The sequence below is a fragment of the Candoia aspera genome, chromosome 2 (genome assembly GCF_035149785.1).
Source record: "Candoia aspera isolate rCanAsp1 chromosome 2, rCanAsp1.hap2, whole genome shotgun sequence".
NCBI classification, from domain to species: Eukaryota; Metazoa; Chordata; class Lepidosauria; order Squamata; family Boidae; genus Candoia; species Candoia aspera.
The window spans coordinates 36,019,728-36,034,785 of NC_086154.1; the positions used below are offsets into that span (position 1 = coordinate 36,019,728).

The 15,058-nt window shown below is 38.9% G+C and overlaps 1 protein-coding gene across 2 annotated transcripts in view; it reads right to left on the reverse strand.

Moving 5' to 3' along the window:
- SUMF1 (sulfatase modifying factor 1) overlaps nt 1-15,058 on the reverse strand; it is a 72,735-nt gene that overhangs the window by 17,329 nt on the left and 40,348 nt on the right. For both annotated transcript variants that reach the window (XM_063291608.1, XM_063291607.1), the window contains 4 exons: nt 11,594-11,676; nt 6,248-6,370; nt 5,651-5,765; nt 2,260-2,373 (listed from right to left, as the gene is read on the reverse strand). In XM_063291608.1, coding sequence (XP_063147678.1) covers nt 2,260-2,373; nt 5,651-5,765; nt 6,248-6,370; nt 11,594-11,676 — 435 coding nt within the window. The remainder of the gene's footprint in view (nt 1-2,259; nt 2,374-5,650; nt 5,766-6,247; nt 6,371-11,593; nt 11,677-15,058) is intronic.

A 15,058-nucleotide genomic window follows, 5' to 3' on the forward strand; every position in this document is an offset into this window, starting at 1 on the left:
GTATCATCAGTGTACTGATGATGCCCCACCCCATGGTGACAGATGAGCTCACCCAGTGTCATGTAGATATTAAATAGGAGAGGGGAGAGCACTGAACCCTGCAGCATCCCACATAGTAGGGGCCAAGGAGCTCTCCGTCCAAATCAATACTGACTGAAATCAACTCCGGAGAAAGGTGGCAAACCAGCACAACACCGTGCCACCCACCCCCAATCCCCTGAGCTGATCTAGAAGGATACCATGGTTAATGGTATCAAAGGCTGCTGAGAGGTCAAGTAGGGCAAGGATGGGTGCGCAACCTCCATCCCATCCATGCCAGAGACCAATGCCATTTCTGTCCCATACCCAGATCTGAATCATGATTGAAAAGGATTCAGATAATCTGGTTCATCCAAGGCCCTCTGAAGCTGCTGCACAACCATCTTCCCCCAAAAGGGGAGGTTGGATACTGGATGAAGATTGTCCAGAATGGTGGGGTATAGTGATGGCTTCTTGAGGAGGGGGCACACCAAAGCCTCTTCAAGAGGTAAAGGGACAACCCCCTCACTCAAGGAAGAATTAACCAGGGCCAGAACTGACACCCCCCAGGCCACATTCACAAGCCAGGAGGGGCATGGGTCTAAAGAGCAGGTGGCTAAGCTCACAGACCGAAGGATCCTGTCCACTTTCTCAGGTCCAACAAGTTCATACCGTTCCTGGATAACCAGGCAAGACTGTACCTCAGGCATCTCCTCTGGACTTGCAATAAGGCCAGCAACCAACTGTGAGTGAATCCGAGTGATTTTATCTGACAGGTGCTCAGCAAATTCCTCCGCACACCCCTGCAAAAGGTTCTCTGAGCCTCTTTACCCAAGAGGGCTCCTGTCCCCCAAAACAGTTATCATTTGAAACTGTTCTAGCTGCTTACAATTACACATAGAATAAGTGCTGCTTATTGATACATTTTCTGATAGTCATGTTAGAAAAACAATACTATAAGTAGAATAGCTTCAGGGTTTTGAAATTTCAGTAAAAGTTGTCTACTTATGTTTCCTTCCAATGTTTCATTTTCCAAATCTAGCCTTATTTTTCATTTTCCCTTACTTTTTCTCTATTCCAGACTCTAACCTTCTAATGTCTTCTTATTAATTCTCAGTTCAACCTGAATCATAAGTTCCTTGCATATTACAATATACAGCAACATATAAGTCCTATAGGTTAATTCATCTGCCCATGTATTTTCTATAGGTAGTTCACCCTCCAAATTTGGACTCTCAGGTTAACAGGTGTGAATTCTATACTGGAGACTTGACTAGGCATGGCTCAGTTGACAATGTTAGTGTTCAAACAATGCAGGAAGATTAACAGGTGTTAATTCTATTTTGGAGACTAAAAAGTTGTCATAGTCAGATTTGGCACCATTGGGCTAGGATCTAACCACTATATGAACCAACAATCTTATTTACTATAGAGCAGTTTCATACATTCAAAAGAAACCTTTAATTTGCCTGGCCCAGAGATACTCAAATCTGTAATCTGAGATTACAAAGGCTAAATAATTCAAGAATAATTCTGTGCTACTTGTATTCAACACTGCAAAGATAACATGCATGCACACATACATACTCAGGTTAAAGGAGGTACAAGCTTGATGGCATTTGACTGCACTAGGTATTTTATATTTTCTCTTTTAAAAAAAATAGAAATTGGACACATTGTTCTGTTATCTCAAGTCTAAAGAGGCAAAGATATGGTGGCTTGCTAATAAAGTTTGTACTTCCCTCAAGAAGGAAAAGCCTAATACCCTACTAGAAGAATTCTGTAGCCTTTTAGAGCCATGAGTCTGCTGAAAGTAAAAAAAACTTAAGTCAGCTTCAAGAAATTCTGTGCAGAACTCTTTCACGTGCATACTGTTCAGGGCCACAGATATCATCTCACAGCACTTCCATCCAACTTGGGATATTTGTCTATCTCCACATTTGGGCCTCATTATTTTGGAGTAAAATAATCCCTGTCACTCCTACAATCATTCCGCTTTAAAAGCATGCACTCAACTTCATCTTAAAATACATAAAAGCAGTTTGAAAACACAACTACATTTCCACTGGAAAATGGATACTCCTCTTGCCATTCTTAGTCAATAACAGCTTAGCTGGAAAATACTTTCAGTGATGCTGCCCCATACCAACATGTAGCTTATCAAGTTATTATCAAATTATCTATAATGTCAGCTAGGGATTTAATTGGAAAAAGAGCAAAGCAGCAGATGGAGATACTCACTGGGCTGTATGTTTCATCTGCAGAATGATTAATTTCCCACCAGTCTGATGTCCACTCCCAGGCATTTCCCACAATGTTGTACAGGCCATAACCATTTGGAGGAAATGCTGCTACCTGCCTCAAAAAAAAAAAAAAAAAAAGAAAAAAAATGCCCCAGGACAATTATATTATTGATTCTATTAGTAACAAATGTATTTACTGAATGGGAAAGAAGAATTCATCTATACAATATTGCTTTGTAGTTGTTTTTGTTGTTGTTGATGATGTAGATCTCTATGTTGCAATTTTCTCATTACTAGAAAAAAAATCGTCCTTTAATGTACTTCGATTCTCATATTTTACTGTACAGACAGACCCCTTGCCCAGATTTTCAGGTACTCTTATATGTAATAGTTTTTTTTTAAAAAAAACTTCATTTTGCTTCAATTCTGATACATCAACATTCCTTGATGGATTCTTCTATAGCTCAAGGATTTGTTTCCTTAAAAAGTGCCTATTCTCTCTTGCTGCCAATAATAATAATAATAATAATAATAATATCATCTCTAACACCATCGAACAACATCATCTGCCTATCCCAGCTTCTTGGGAAGGACTCGATATGTAGATAAAAATGCCAAATCCAGTCTAAAACACATCTGGCTGACTGTGCGACCAACAATAATATACTAAATGCATATGCCTCCCAACTCCCAGCAACCCTGGATGGTTTACAGTTGTTAAAAACATTTAAAAGCAAAGAACAACATGAACAGGGTACCTTGGAGTTAGGTCCCTTTTACAGTTTAAGCTGCATGGATAGCAGCTTGCAGCAGGAAAGCCAGACTTCCAATTCTCGGAAATGCACAGAGTCATTCACAGAAAATCACTTGTCAGAACTTATGTCTAGGCCTAGGGTCAATAATGTAGGAGGCCAAGCAACCAATTAAAAAAAACAAAAACCACCTTGACATTTTTCTTGCTAGGTGATAATCAAAATACATCAGTATTAAGGACAAAAACAACTTGTTCTCATTACATGTGCAGGTATGATTGTTAAGTTATAAATTGTCTTTTTTGCTGACCCTGACATTTGTGATTGGAGAATGACTTGCTACAAAAGACAAGCATGCAAAAAAGCTCTCTACCCAGCAGACAATAGGAGATAAAGCCAGATGATGTGTCTCATTAACTTTGCTTGCCAATTAATAGGGGTGAGGCTGCAATCAATACAGTGAGTCAGCAGGCTCCATTCTCTCTGCCTATTCTCTATTTTTCACTACAGTAAAAGTAAAGGGTCTCCAAACCTTCTCCTCCCTCCCCTCCCCCACCCTTCTATTCATACGAAAGCTTAATGGCAGGGGATCATTTCTTAGTGACCCTTCTTACCAGTTTGGAAATGGTGACTCCGTTAAAAATATCTTACCCAGTTACAATGTAGATTGTACATTTTTGAAAGTATAACTTCACTGCTGATATTTGAGCTAGGCATAGATAATGGAATAGCCAGAGATGGAATAATTTCTGCCTTCTGTCACATTAGAAAGGACAACTGATGAGAACTTTTGGAGAGTCTCTGGGGGCTGTACACAAGACTTTAGGGGGAGACCTGCATGTAGCCCTGAGACCTCTGGTTGTACCCCCTTGGGCAACTAGATCTGGGCTCCAAAAATCCAGAAGACTGCTAACCTTTTGCCATCATCTTCCGCTTATTTAAATCTTTCCATCCCAGTTCCAGTTGCCCTATTTAAACTACTTGCTACTATCGAAGTACAATGTGGAAGATCACCCAAATGAGGCACTGGGCTGGCCAAGCCCCTCTGGCTTCTTTCTCATAGGGGCCAATTCTTCAGCAAAGAGCAGTCTTCTTCTGCACTAAGACAACCAGTTGGGAAAACATGTTGGAATGGGTCTTCAAATCTGCAGTCTTTTCCAAGTACCTCAACAATGCACTAGGCCTCAGAAATGATAGGGGATGCTCCTGAGTATCTAGGTCTCATGGGGGTCAAATGAAAGGTCCAGAGAGCCTTTGTCTGAGACCTTGCATTGAATATCCTCAGGAAGTCTGCTTGGACTTGTTGTTGCTGTTTTGGGTGGTCAGCATAGACAATTTAAATACCTACTTAACCTTGGCCAATCTTAGAAAGTTAAACAGGTCCAACCATAATTAGGACCTGGATTGGAGACAACCAAGAACTACCACAGTTGTAGGGTAGACTGGAAAACAGCACAGAAGGTAATGGCAACCACTTCCATTTTATTGTTGCCAAGAAAACTACATGGATGTGTCCATAAAGTTGCCAAGAGTCCAACGTAATTTGAGTGAAATCTATTTTAAATGTTGTACTTGAACTAAGATCTGTTACTGCATGTCTGACTCTTTACTCATAGCAAGAAATGTCAGAATAAAATAAGAATATACCTTGCTGAGCCTAAGCTTTCTTCTGTTTTTTAATGGGAAATTCTAATTCCTATACCATGGAATAATGTTATTTGGGCTCTCTTCTTTACTTATAATCACAACGCTTTGTGGAAGGATGTCAACTGAAGAGACTAGTAGGCTTCCTTGTGCAGTTGGTTGGCCACTGTGAGAACAGATGGCTGGACTAGATGGGCCACGGTCCAGTCCAGCAGGGCACTTCTTATGTTCTTAGAAAGCACAATTTATTGATTTGTGACAGCTGAATACAAAGTAAAATCTCCTATTATTTTTCATTGACCATCACTCCTTAACTTCCTTGTATCCTTGTCAAATTGTTGAGTGCAATGATGTGTTAAGTAGATAATTTTACACTCTGATTAATAATCTAAGTATGCTACCTCTTGGGATGCTCATGCTTTTGCAGTTCAAAACAACTTGGTTTAAAATGCTATCCCTGTGTGCGTTTATGCACCCTCCTTCTGATTTTGCTGACATTGTAGAATCTATTTCTATACAGGCTGTCCAAAACCTCCATGACAGGAATGACTTCTCTTACACATGCCCATCACTGTTTTGAATGATCCTTGCACCTACCAGTTAAAATTGTTTTAAGGTTGCTAACTTAGGGGCAACACTATTATATACTTTCATACAAATTTACTCTGGCCATAGGTAGGGTAAATGATCTACACTCCCCTCTGCTTTTAAAGATGCTTCGTACAAAACTTTCCTACTTCACCTGCCTATCATTGGTCAGGCATCATTCCCTAGAAAAGACAACTCTGCCTGTAAGTGGCATCCAATTTGCTCAAATAGTTAGCAGTGATTGTCATGCAAATTGAGAAAGAGCCATAGAAAGCTTTTCATTTTCTAGGGCAAGATTCTGTTGCAGACCTAACAAAGTAACCACAGCTGTCCAATTCAAATAAGCCTGTTTACCCAGGTGGGATCCATCTTTTACTGAGGGTTTAATTTACATCACTAACTTACAGGTGCAGTTCCTTTATAGCCATCTTCCTCCGTATTGCTTGTAGGGAACTCTCCCTGCCAAATATTTGCATAGTGCTGACCATTTGGGTGAAGTTTGTTTCCCCAGGGAAAAAGTCTATCAGAAGAAGCAGAGGCAAATGTTAATCAAGACTATTGTGCAAGTGTTATTTTTAATAAAACAACTAGCAATTATAATTTTTAATAAAGTGACTATAAAAATGACTATTGGCAGCTAGTTTTCTCTTGGCATATCAGAGAAGAATGGAGGGAGGGAGGGAGGGAGGGGTGTGAGCCGCCAACCCCCCCCCCCAGCCCTTAAAAGGTAGATTAAAATAGATATTAGCAGCTTGCACTTCCACAAAAGTTTTATAATAGAGCATTAAACGTCAATACTGTTAACTCTGCATTAACTTAAATAACCTCTTTAGAAAAAGTGATTTGTCAGTTGAGAGCTGCAAAATTATGCACTGTCTAATTTTGCTGTTTGTAAAAGCCGAAGTCAGTAGAATTCAAACACCTCCTATAACTACGTAGAAGATATACTGCAGCTTTCCTTGCTAAACTTATTTCTTTGGAAAATTACAAAATAAAGAGTACCTATTCTCAAGGCCTCCCCGACAGCTGTATTCCCATTCGGCTTCAGTTGGTAATCGTTTTCCTGCCCAAGTGCAAAAGGCAACAGCATCATTCCAAGAAACATGAAGAACTGGATGATCCCACCTGAGAGATTAAGAGAAAATAATAATAAAGCAAATGGTAAAGCAAAGAAAGAGAAAGAGGGGTGTCAATCCACTTTTTTAGATCCTGTACAATGAAAGGGTTAGAATGTCTTGACAAACCACAGAATTGTTTGACACAATGTATGATGGTAACAACAGAAAGACTAAACACTGATGCTTACCCTAGAGTTAGCTTCAGTCTAATTGATGGGTACAACTTTAAAAACAAAAGACAAAGATTATGAAAGGAAAAGAAAGAAAAGAATGTCAGCTTAGAAAAGCATATGGCAAAACAGAATGAGAATAACAAATGAAAGGACAGTATTAATTTTATGTATTCGCAAGGAAAATGGAATTAATTGGCCACCAAATGTCATACAGATTTAGCAATAAGATTCCTTTAATAGTGTTATTCAGGCAAAGCCTGTTTACTTATTTTGTGCTACATTACATCTAAACCTGGCTTTGAAAGGTGGCATAAAGCATTGGAAATAAAACCAGAGTGTTGCAGCAGAAGATGCAAACGAAGGTGCATGGCTTCTGATCATTTTTCCAAACAGGAACAGTGCTGTTGTCTTTCAGTATATGGCAGTGTTTTCCAACCTTGGCAACTTTAAGTTGTGTGGACTTCAACTCCCAGAATTCCCCAGCCAGCCATGGTATATACTGTATGAACCTGGATGTCAGGAACCTTCTCACCCTTTCTCTAGCTAGCTATGGACACACATCTCTTTCCATTCCAGTTAATATGGGAAGGAAGGGAATATACCCAAGCAGAGGGTCCTAGTGCATGGGCAGAGGATTTACTCTGTATGCCTTTATGGGAGTGCCAATATGCTATTATGCAACTTGGTTGAAAATGGTTTTGAACACTGACCACAAACGGAGAATTATAAAAATCACTCAGAGCTTTCTTTAACATTTCATTATCTTAGTCAAGCACACTGACATACACATGTACATACACGCATACCTTGGTGAGCAACAAAGGTTAAACAAAATATGATATGGAAGAAATACTGACTGATGCCTTTCGAATAATGAAAGCATCATGTTTACTTTTCTCCTGAGAAACGCCAGTGCTTCTGTTCAAGTATGGAGAATGTTATCAACCCACATTCAGAGCATGGGCAAATATGGCCTAATTACATGTATTTTGCTTGAATCAGAACTAGCCCTACCTAAACCATTAAATGAAGAGCTGTACACTAATATCTCATTTGACAAATAGCAACTATAATTTCATGGATTATCAGATTTAGCTACATGTATTTTACAAGGACGCTGTAACCTAATATTTTTGCCATTAGGCGATTCTGAGGGCTGATGAATGATTTTCATGATTCCTCCTATTCTGTGGCATGGCAAGAGCCTTTCCTATGTTGTTTCTATGCTGGGTCTCTATTTACATTGATACCTAGGTTTTCTACCCACAGGATACTCAAAACTGAACTATTACATACCAGTAAAAACCACTAGAATTATTATTGGTCTAATTCATAGAATCATAGAATGGAGCTTAGCGATCATTTAGTCCAACCCCTGCCAGTTCATGAATCCACTACCTCAATATTCTTGACAGGTGGCCATCCAGCATCTGTAAAGATTTCCTGTGAAGGAGTTCACCATCTTCCAACGCAATCTGTCCATGTGTTGAACAGTTCTTACCATTAGGATTTTTTCCTTCAGTCCAACTGGAATCTATTTAATTGTAATTTAATTCCATTGTTCCTTATCCTGCCTTCTGGAGTGATCCTGAACAATCCTGCCCTTCCGTTACATGACAGTTCTTCAAATCCCTTTTTTCCCCCCTTTCCTTTGTCTTTTTATTAAAAGATTTTATACAGTAATGAAAGCAAACATACGATGTAGATTTAAAGAAAAGAAAAAGAGTAAAGGAAAGTATAGAAAAGTAAGTAGAAACAGAAAATAAGGAAAAAGAAAAAAGAAAAAAATATATAAAGAAGCAGCTTCCAATCTTCTTTATAGCAGCTACAAATAAATTTGTCATCTATCCTCCCTCTTTAGAATCAGACACAATATTCTAGGTTCAGTCTATTGCTAATCCTAGTCAATTAGACATTATTCTGCCTATTAAATTTAACAGGGGATGCAGGTAAGTAGGTGGATTACTACCCTTGGGACAGTCTTTCGCTACTGGGGCTGTTGCAAGGGCTTCTGCGCTTCACAATTTATCACTGTGCCTCTGAAAATGAGACTGCAAATGTCATGTCCCCCATTGCGATGTATACATACATCACAACGGGGAACATGCCTTCCCGGGGAAGGAGAGGAAGGAGGAAGGAATCAGTGATAATCTCACAAACACTTAAAGACAAAAACAAATAAAGGACAAAGGAGCCATACCTTTGTCCTGACCTGAAAAGCCATCACCCTATCTCCCTGACATCTCTGCATTACCACGGGGGACACACCTGCTCCGGACACAGGAAGAAGACAGAGGCAATCAGCGCTAATCCCCCTGATCGCCCATCGAGACTCCGGAATCGCACCCTGATCGCCCATCGAGACTCCGGAATCGCACCCTGATCACCCATTGAGACTCCGGAATCGCACCCTGATCGCCCATCAAGACTCCAGATCAGGACTTTGGGACAATAGGGGGTGGGGAAGGATCAGGTCCGCACCGCGGGTATTTACCGGATACCTCGCACGCCATGTGCTCATTCCCGTCTTTTTCCGTGTATACATTCTATTCCCAATAAACCAGAAATCCTTAGCCCTAAGTGAGTCTGCGTCTCTTTGGGAATAAGGCAACCATCACAGCAAACCATTATTGCTGTGCTGCAAGCGGTCTTTATTTAATGCTAATTTAAGCTATTAAAAGGGGATGATACTGAGAAAGCTTTTCAGAAATCATATTCGTTGCTGTAGTGTATTAATCAGGAATGAACATCAGACTCATATGTTGTAGAGGACATAGGGCATGGCCTTGAAGGCAGGAGGAAGAGCCTCTAGAAAGGCAACAGTTAGATAAAGAGAGGCTTGAGACCGGGCCAAGAAGTAGTCCTGACCTATGTGGCATTGGTTTCTTAGTCTAGCCTACCTTGTTGGGCTGACACAAATTCCCTTCTTACCCATCATTTAATCTTGTCCCTTTGTGTCTCAGTTTCAGTCCTTGATTCTGATCTGTCTGAAGTGCAATTGTCCACTACATCTGAAAGAGACACCTGTAGTCTAATGGCTTATTTGGTCCCATTTAAGCAGGACCTTGTTTGTTTTGATGTTGAGCAAGACATTACAGAGGTTGATACTTTTGATAAATTGAGTTATGCTATGTCTGAGCTTAGCCGTAGGGTGCCAAGCTATAATAACCAATAATTTCCTTTGTAGGGAGTCAAGCTGCGATAACCAGTCAACCAATGATAACCAAATATGCAATGAACATTTAAATAAAACATACTAAACCTAAGTACCTAATTAAGAAACCCAGACTCAGCATTAACTTGCTTTAGCACTGCGAAAGACATAAAAATACTTCGTATATACAGACATTACAGACGTTTTCTTCAATTTAGTATCCTCCACATATGTTCCCGTAATCCAAATGACTGCGCAAGCTAACATATCTGGATGGCACCAGGTCAGAAAAAGTTACTATAGGATTAAAGGCCCTGAAAAGTCGTGGCCTAACGATGAATAAGAATTGAAAAGAGAAGAAAACACACCGTTAATTTTTGATGTTACTCCATCATGGAAACCATTTTTTGATTGTCCAAGCAGACACTGGAATGCCCTTCAAATTTAAGGTGAACTTCAGGCTCATTGTTTCTATCAGATATTAAAACCATCTAACAAATCACAACAATACCAATGTCCTGAAACTGCTCAAGTCAAACATATGCAGTACTTCCCTACAGTCTAGCTATCATTAACAAGCTACTGTAGAGTTGCTTTCTCTCATGCCTGTACTCTTCTTGCTCAGCTCTCTCACACACTTCTGTCTCTCACTACTTTTCCCATTTACCTTCTCCACCCTTGTACATGGACCTCCTCTTTCATCTCCACACTGTGTGAAATGAGAATTCACTGCTCTAGGCATAGTATAAGATAAGATATCCTCTTCTTCTTAACTGTGCTCATTACAGAATGCCAGTCTGGAACACTTAGATTATTAAGTCTATGTCATGACCTAGATCAGGATGATAAACTTCCACATGGCGTTAAGGCTAAAGAGAGCAGATATCTGGAACACTTATTTAGAACTGATTTTGACCTTCTTTTCCCTTTCCCCTTTAATCCCCTCATGACAATGGATGCTTCTATTTTTGCAATCAGTTCGTTCTCATTCTCTCCCACTGGAGACTAAGTAAGGGAACTGTACTGAAGAGTAATTTTCAGATGGTATTATCAAGATATGGTCCTTGTCATAAAAGATTTGGGAGAAAAAAAGTCAAACGCTTTTGCCAGCCCTGAGGGACAGAAACTGATTAATACTACGTAAGGACAGACACCAAGGCCGTTTCACTGCTTTTAGCTTTCTCCAAAAAGATCCAGGGGGAAAAATGAAGACTTTATATTAAAAGTTCTGCTTGGTTTTAATAGAAAGAGGTACAGAGTGGCATACTGAATTTGGGGAGCTAATCATAAACAAGTGCATACATATTTATTACCTTTCAACATGTTTATTTTTTCTTTACAAACATATTTTACCTATACTGCTGTTTTCTATACTTTGATAATATAAATTAAATCAAATTTAGAATTGTGATGCGATAATAGAATTCACCAGAAATAAAGTATATGCAAGGTAGCTAACATCTAACCTAAAATTGCAATGCAAAAGCAAAATACCCACCTCCCAAAACATTTAAAATGTACATACAGTGCAATGTGTGTATGTATTGTATCAAGTTATTGAAACTCTAATGAGAAGCAAGCAAAACCACAATTATCAGGTACAGGCTTTTACTGAAGCATTTACGTATGAGTAGATACCTAATACCAACACCAAAATATTAATCTTCTCAGTAATTAACAACTTATAGGATCTCCCCTCCCTCAAATAAAATGTACCAATGATATAACATATCTCAAGAAATGAATAACCTTTGAGATTCTAACAAGAAATCCCACTCTATCCCACCCCAAACAAAACCTGATCTATGGTAGCCATCTCAGCTGCCTTTCTTCTGACATCACCAGCTTATTTGTGCTTGAGATCCATTAACATTTACTTTAGGGTAATACAATGCCGGCTCACCTGTTTAAGATATCAGAATCAGGGCCTTCTGGGTGCTTCCAGTTTGCTCCTTTAACGGGCAGCCACCAAGGAGCAGCTGCAACCTAAAAAACAGGTAAAGAAAATATTGGCATTCTTCTGAAGAGCCCATCCAGCTAATTATACCAGGCAGCTGCCATTAGCAGTAACAAAACAGAGACAAGCCACATATGTCTGGGCGCTTTCAGTGATGTTCTTCAGATGATCACATGTCCATTTAAACAAAACATTTGCCTGTATATATAGGTTTTTTGTAAATGTAAGCAATTTAACCAAAATCAACTAAAACCAACAACACCCCCCCTTCAAATTAACTATAGTTTCAATTTTATCCAAAGTAGGAAACTGTAATTACTTGCTTCTGACAAGCAAGTATCTTAATGTAATTTCAAACCATAGTTTAAATCTTCCAAAGATGAAACTTAGCTTTCCAATTTGGAGTAGGGAAAAAAATTACTGTGTTGTGGAAGCCTCCTGTTTCATTGCTCAGACAAAGAGATGAGAGATCTGAGTACAGTATACAGTATGCACAAAATGCTCCTTTATGTCTTTGGTAGTATAGGAACCAGTCAAAGCAGACTATTTAATGTTAGTGTGGTTTTAAGCAAGGAAGTTATTAAATCAATTTCTTTGTGCCATCTGATGTCAGTAATTGTATCTCTACATTATCTCACTAATTTTTGTTGCCCCCCCATAGTTAATGGGCATGGATGTTCAGCACCTAGTACCATAATCAAATAATCCTTTTGGGGAACTTCCAAAGCCTATAGCAGAGCAGCTGAAGGCTCAGCACCGATATGTATTGGCCTACATTCTGAATATTGTATACATCAGCTTCAATTATCCTACAACAAACCAAAGTCATCCTTCTGGGTCTGGGTAGATTGTCTGCCTGGGACTTGATAATATTAGGCAAGCAAAGTGAAGGCTGCAACCTGCAACAGGGTGGTTTCTCAGAGTTACTCAAAAGCCACCATGCTATCCAAGGATGGATATGTTACTGGCAAAGCATTTTCAAGATTTTCTCTTCAGCGATGAAGGTTCAATGAGTTTTACATCAAAGACCACATTAGTTTTAAATAAATAAATATCATAATTCCTCGGACTCTCAGTTCCATGTATCGCAGGTGGATGATACCTAGTTTATACTCTGTACTGCAATAAAAAGAATGTAAGTATCATTTACCGTAAATAACCAAGTCCTCAAGTAATAGGTCAGTACAATTAATAGAAATCTGCTTTTAAAATCTATATAAAGTGACTGTTATGTATTGATGCCTTCTATGTTTCAAGTTGCTTGTTCTAAAAATAAGATAAATGCTTAAGTGTACAACCTCCCAATTTTTTCAGAATGCTGCAAAGCTTTTAATTAGCTTTGTGCTAATTACGGAAGAGTTTAAAAGCAAGATTATGTAACAGCATATTCCTTCTCCTACAACCAAGGAGCTTAATTGCTTTCCTAAAACATAGCATTTTTTAAAGTCTCATGGTGTTACCTAAGCAGAGCATAGAAATGAGCTGCAAAGTAATGTAAGCAGCATTACCCGATAGAAAAAGTACTTATTTATTGGATTTACACCCTGTCTTTCTCTCCAAAATGGAACCTTAATCAGCTAGCCTTTCCCCTACCACTAGGGAAGACCAGGATTCATTTCACCCATTTATGCAGTTCATGACTTAAATCAGATGCTATTTTAGCACTTGAATACCTTCCTTAGCAATTGTCTCAATCCCAGATGTAACAAAAAGAATAGATCTTTATATTAATTTCTCAAGATCATGCCCATGTATCTTGGTAAACCTGCCTTACAGAAACCAGAAACATTAGAACTGGTAGATCCCTCTTTTGACATTATCCCATCTTTTTTTTCTTATTATTATATGTGCAACCAAACACAAAGCAGAGTGAGCTCCAATCTCTGGCCAACTATATAAGTTTTTTATTATCCACACAGATCCCAATGTTACTCTTTAGAAGGGCTACCAGATCTGGGCTGTACATATTCAGACGACCAGAAGTTGGCAGTGAAAAGTTACTGTTCTCTGTATCTCTTTTCTGGCATCTACTGGATATCTGGATTTCTGCAACAGAGATCTGATAGTTTTACTCCTTATAGAATGCTCACCAATACTTTCAAAATGAGGAATAGAATTGTAGAAGTTCTACAATTACATTCAAGTCTTAGATCTAACCCCTGGCCTTTCCAGGCTTGACTAGGAAAGATTCCTGTCTGAAAAGCTGAAGAACTATATGGACAAGTATCTGATTTGTTATCAAGCAGCTTTCCCTGTTGCTCTTTTAGAACATTCCTTTACCTGACAAATAATATGAAGTTCTCAAATACACAAAATACAGGTGGTGTTGCCTACTCCATTTCTGTAAATCCAACTAGAGGAACAGATAAAAGACACTGCCTTCTATGAAATCAGAGATTCATCTAGCTAGCCTAGTAACCCTGTTACTGGAGATTTTTTCTGGAGGAGAAAAGAATTGGAATCATCTGCATGCAAAGCATTTGCCTGACTTATGAACTATAATTCCTTTCTCAAATTCCAAAGCATTGTGACTCCCTAAGCAGGGGTTAAAAATATGAATCTAGGCCCCCTTATATCTAAAGTAAGAATCACCAGGCCTTGTATTGAAGAACCCAGCAGAATCTTTTTCAAACACACACTTCCCATCACCTTAATGATTCCCAGCCTTAACAGATAATTATGAGCTATCTAAAATAAGTCCTTTGACAGCCATATGCAGAATACTTTGATCATCATGGACAGAGGAGGAGATAATCAGTCTTGGAAGTAGCAGATACAACCTCAAAGAAAAGTACACGGGAGTATAGGCCATCCAGGAAGTCATGTCAATCCCAGGGACTGGATGTGTTAAGATAGAGGCAGCGATCCACATTAGATGTGCTCTGATTCCTTCATGATTACATTTCAGGGCTGAAATTCAGCATTAAAAATACACTCTGCTACTCAATGTAGTTCTTGGCATACTTTTGTCTTATTTGGTTCTTTGCATTTTCTAGCTGATTTATGGTTTATTGAAGGCCACAGGCTAAAATCTTGGAGGAAAATGCTTGCATAATTGCCAATACATTTTATCATGGGTTTCAAACGTAGAAAATTGTTGTTGGCATCAATATCACTGACTGACATTCTTGAAGAGAGCTATATCACTAAACACTACAAGGAACGCTCTCTCGTTATTGATAAGTTATTACGACAGTATCAAGCTTCCCTTAAAATGTTAGTGTTTTTTACTTCCATGACTTTTCACATAAGTATCTTGCTCTTCCATTAAGTAAATTAAAAAGTTACATGTTAAAAAGAACAACCGATTGTAAGTGGTAAAGAGGAGAAGAATGGAGGTGGAAAGTTTCACAAAATGTAGCATTTGAAACATACCTTGCACAAAGGTATGTAAGACAAATTAAACTGGTG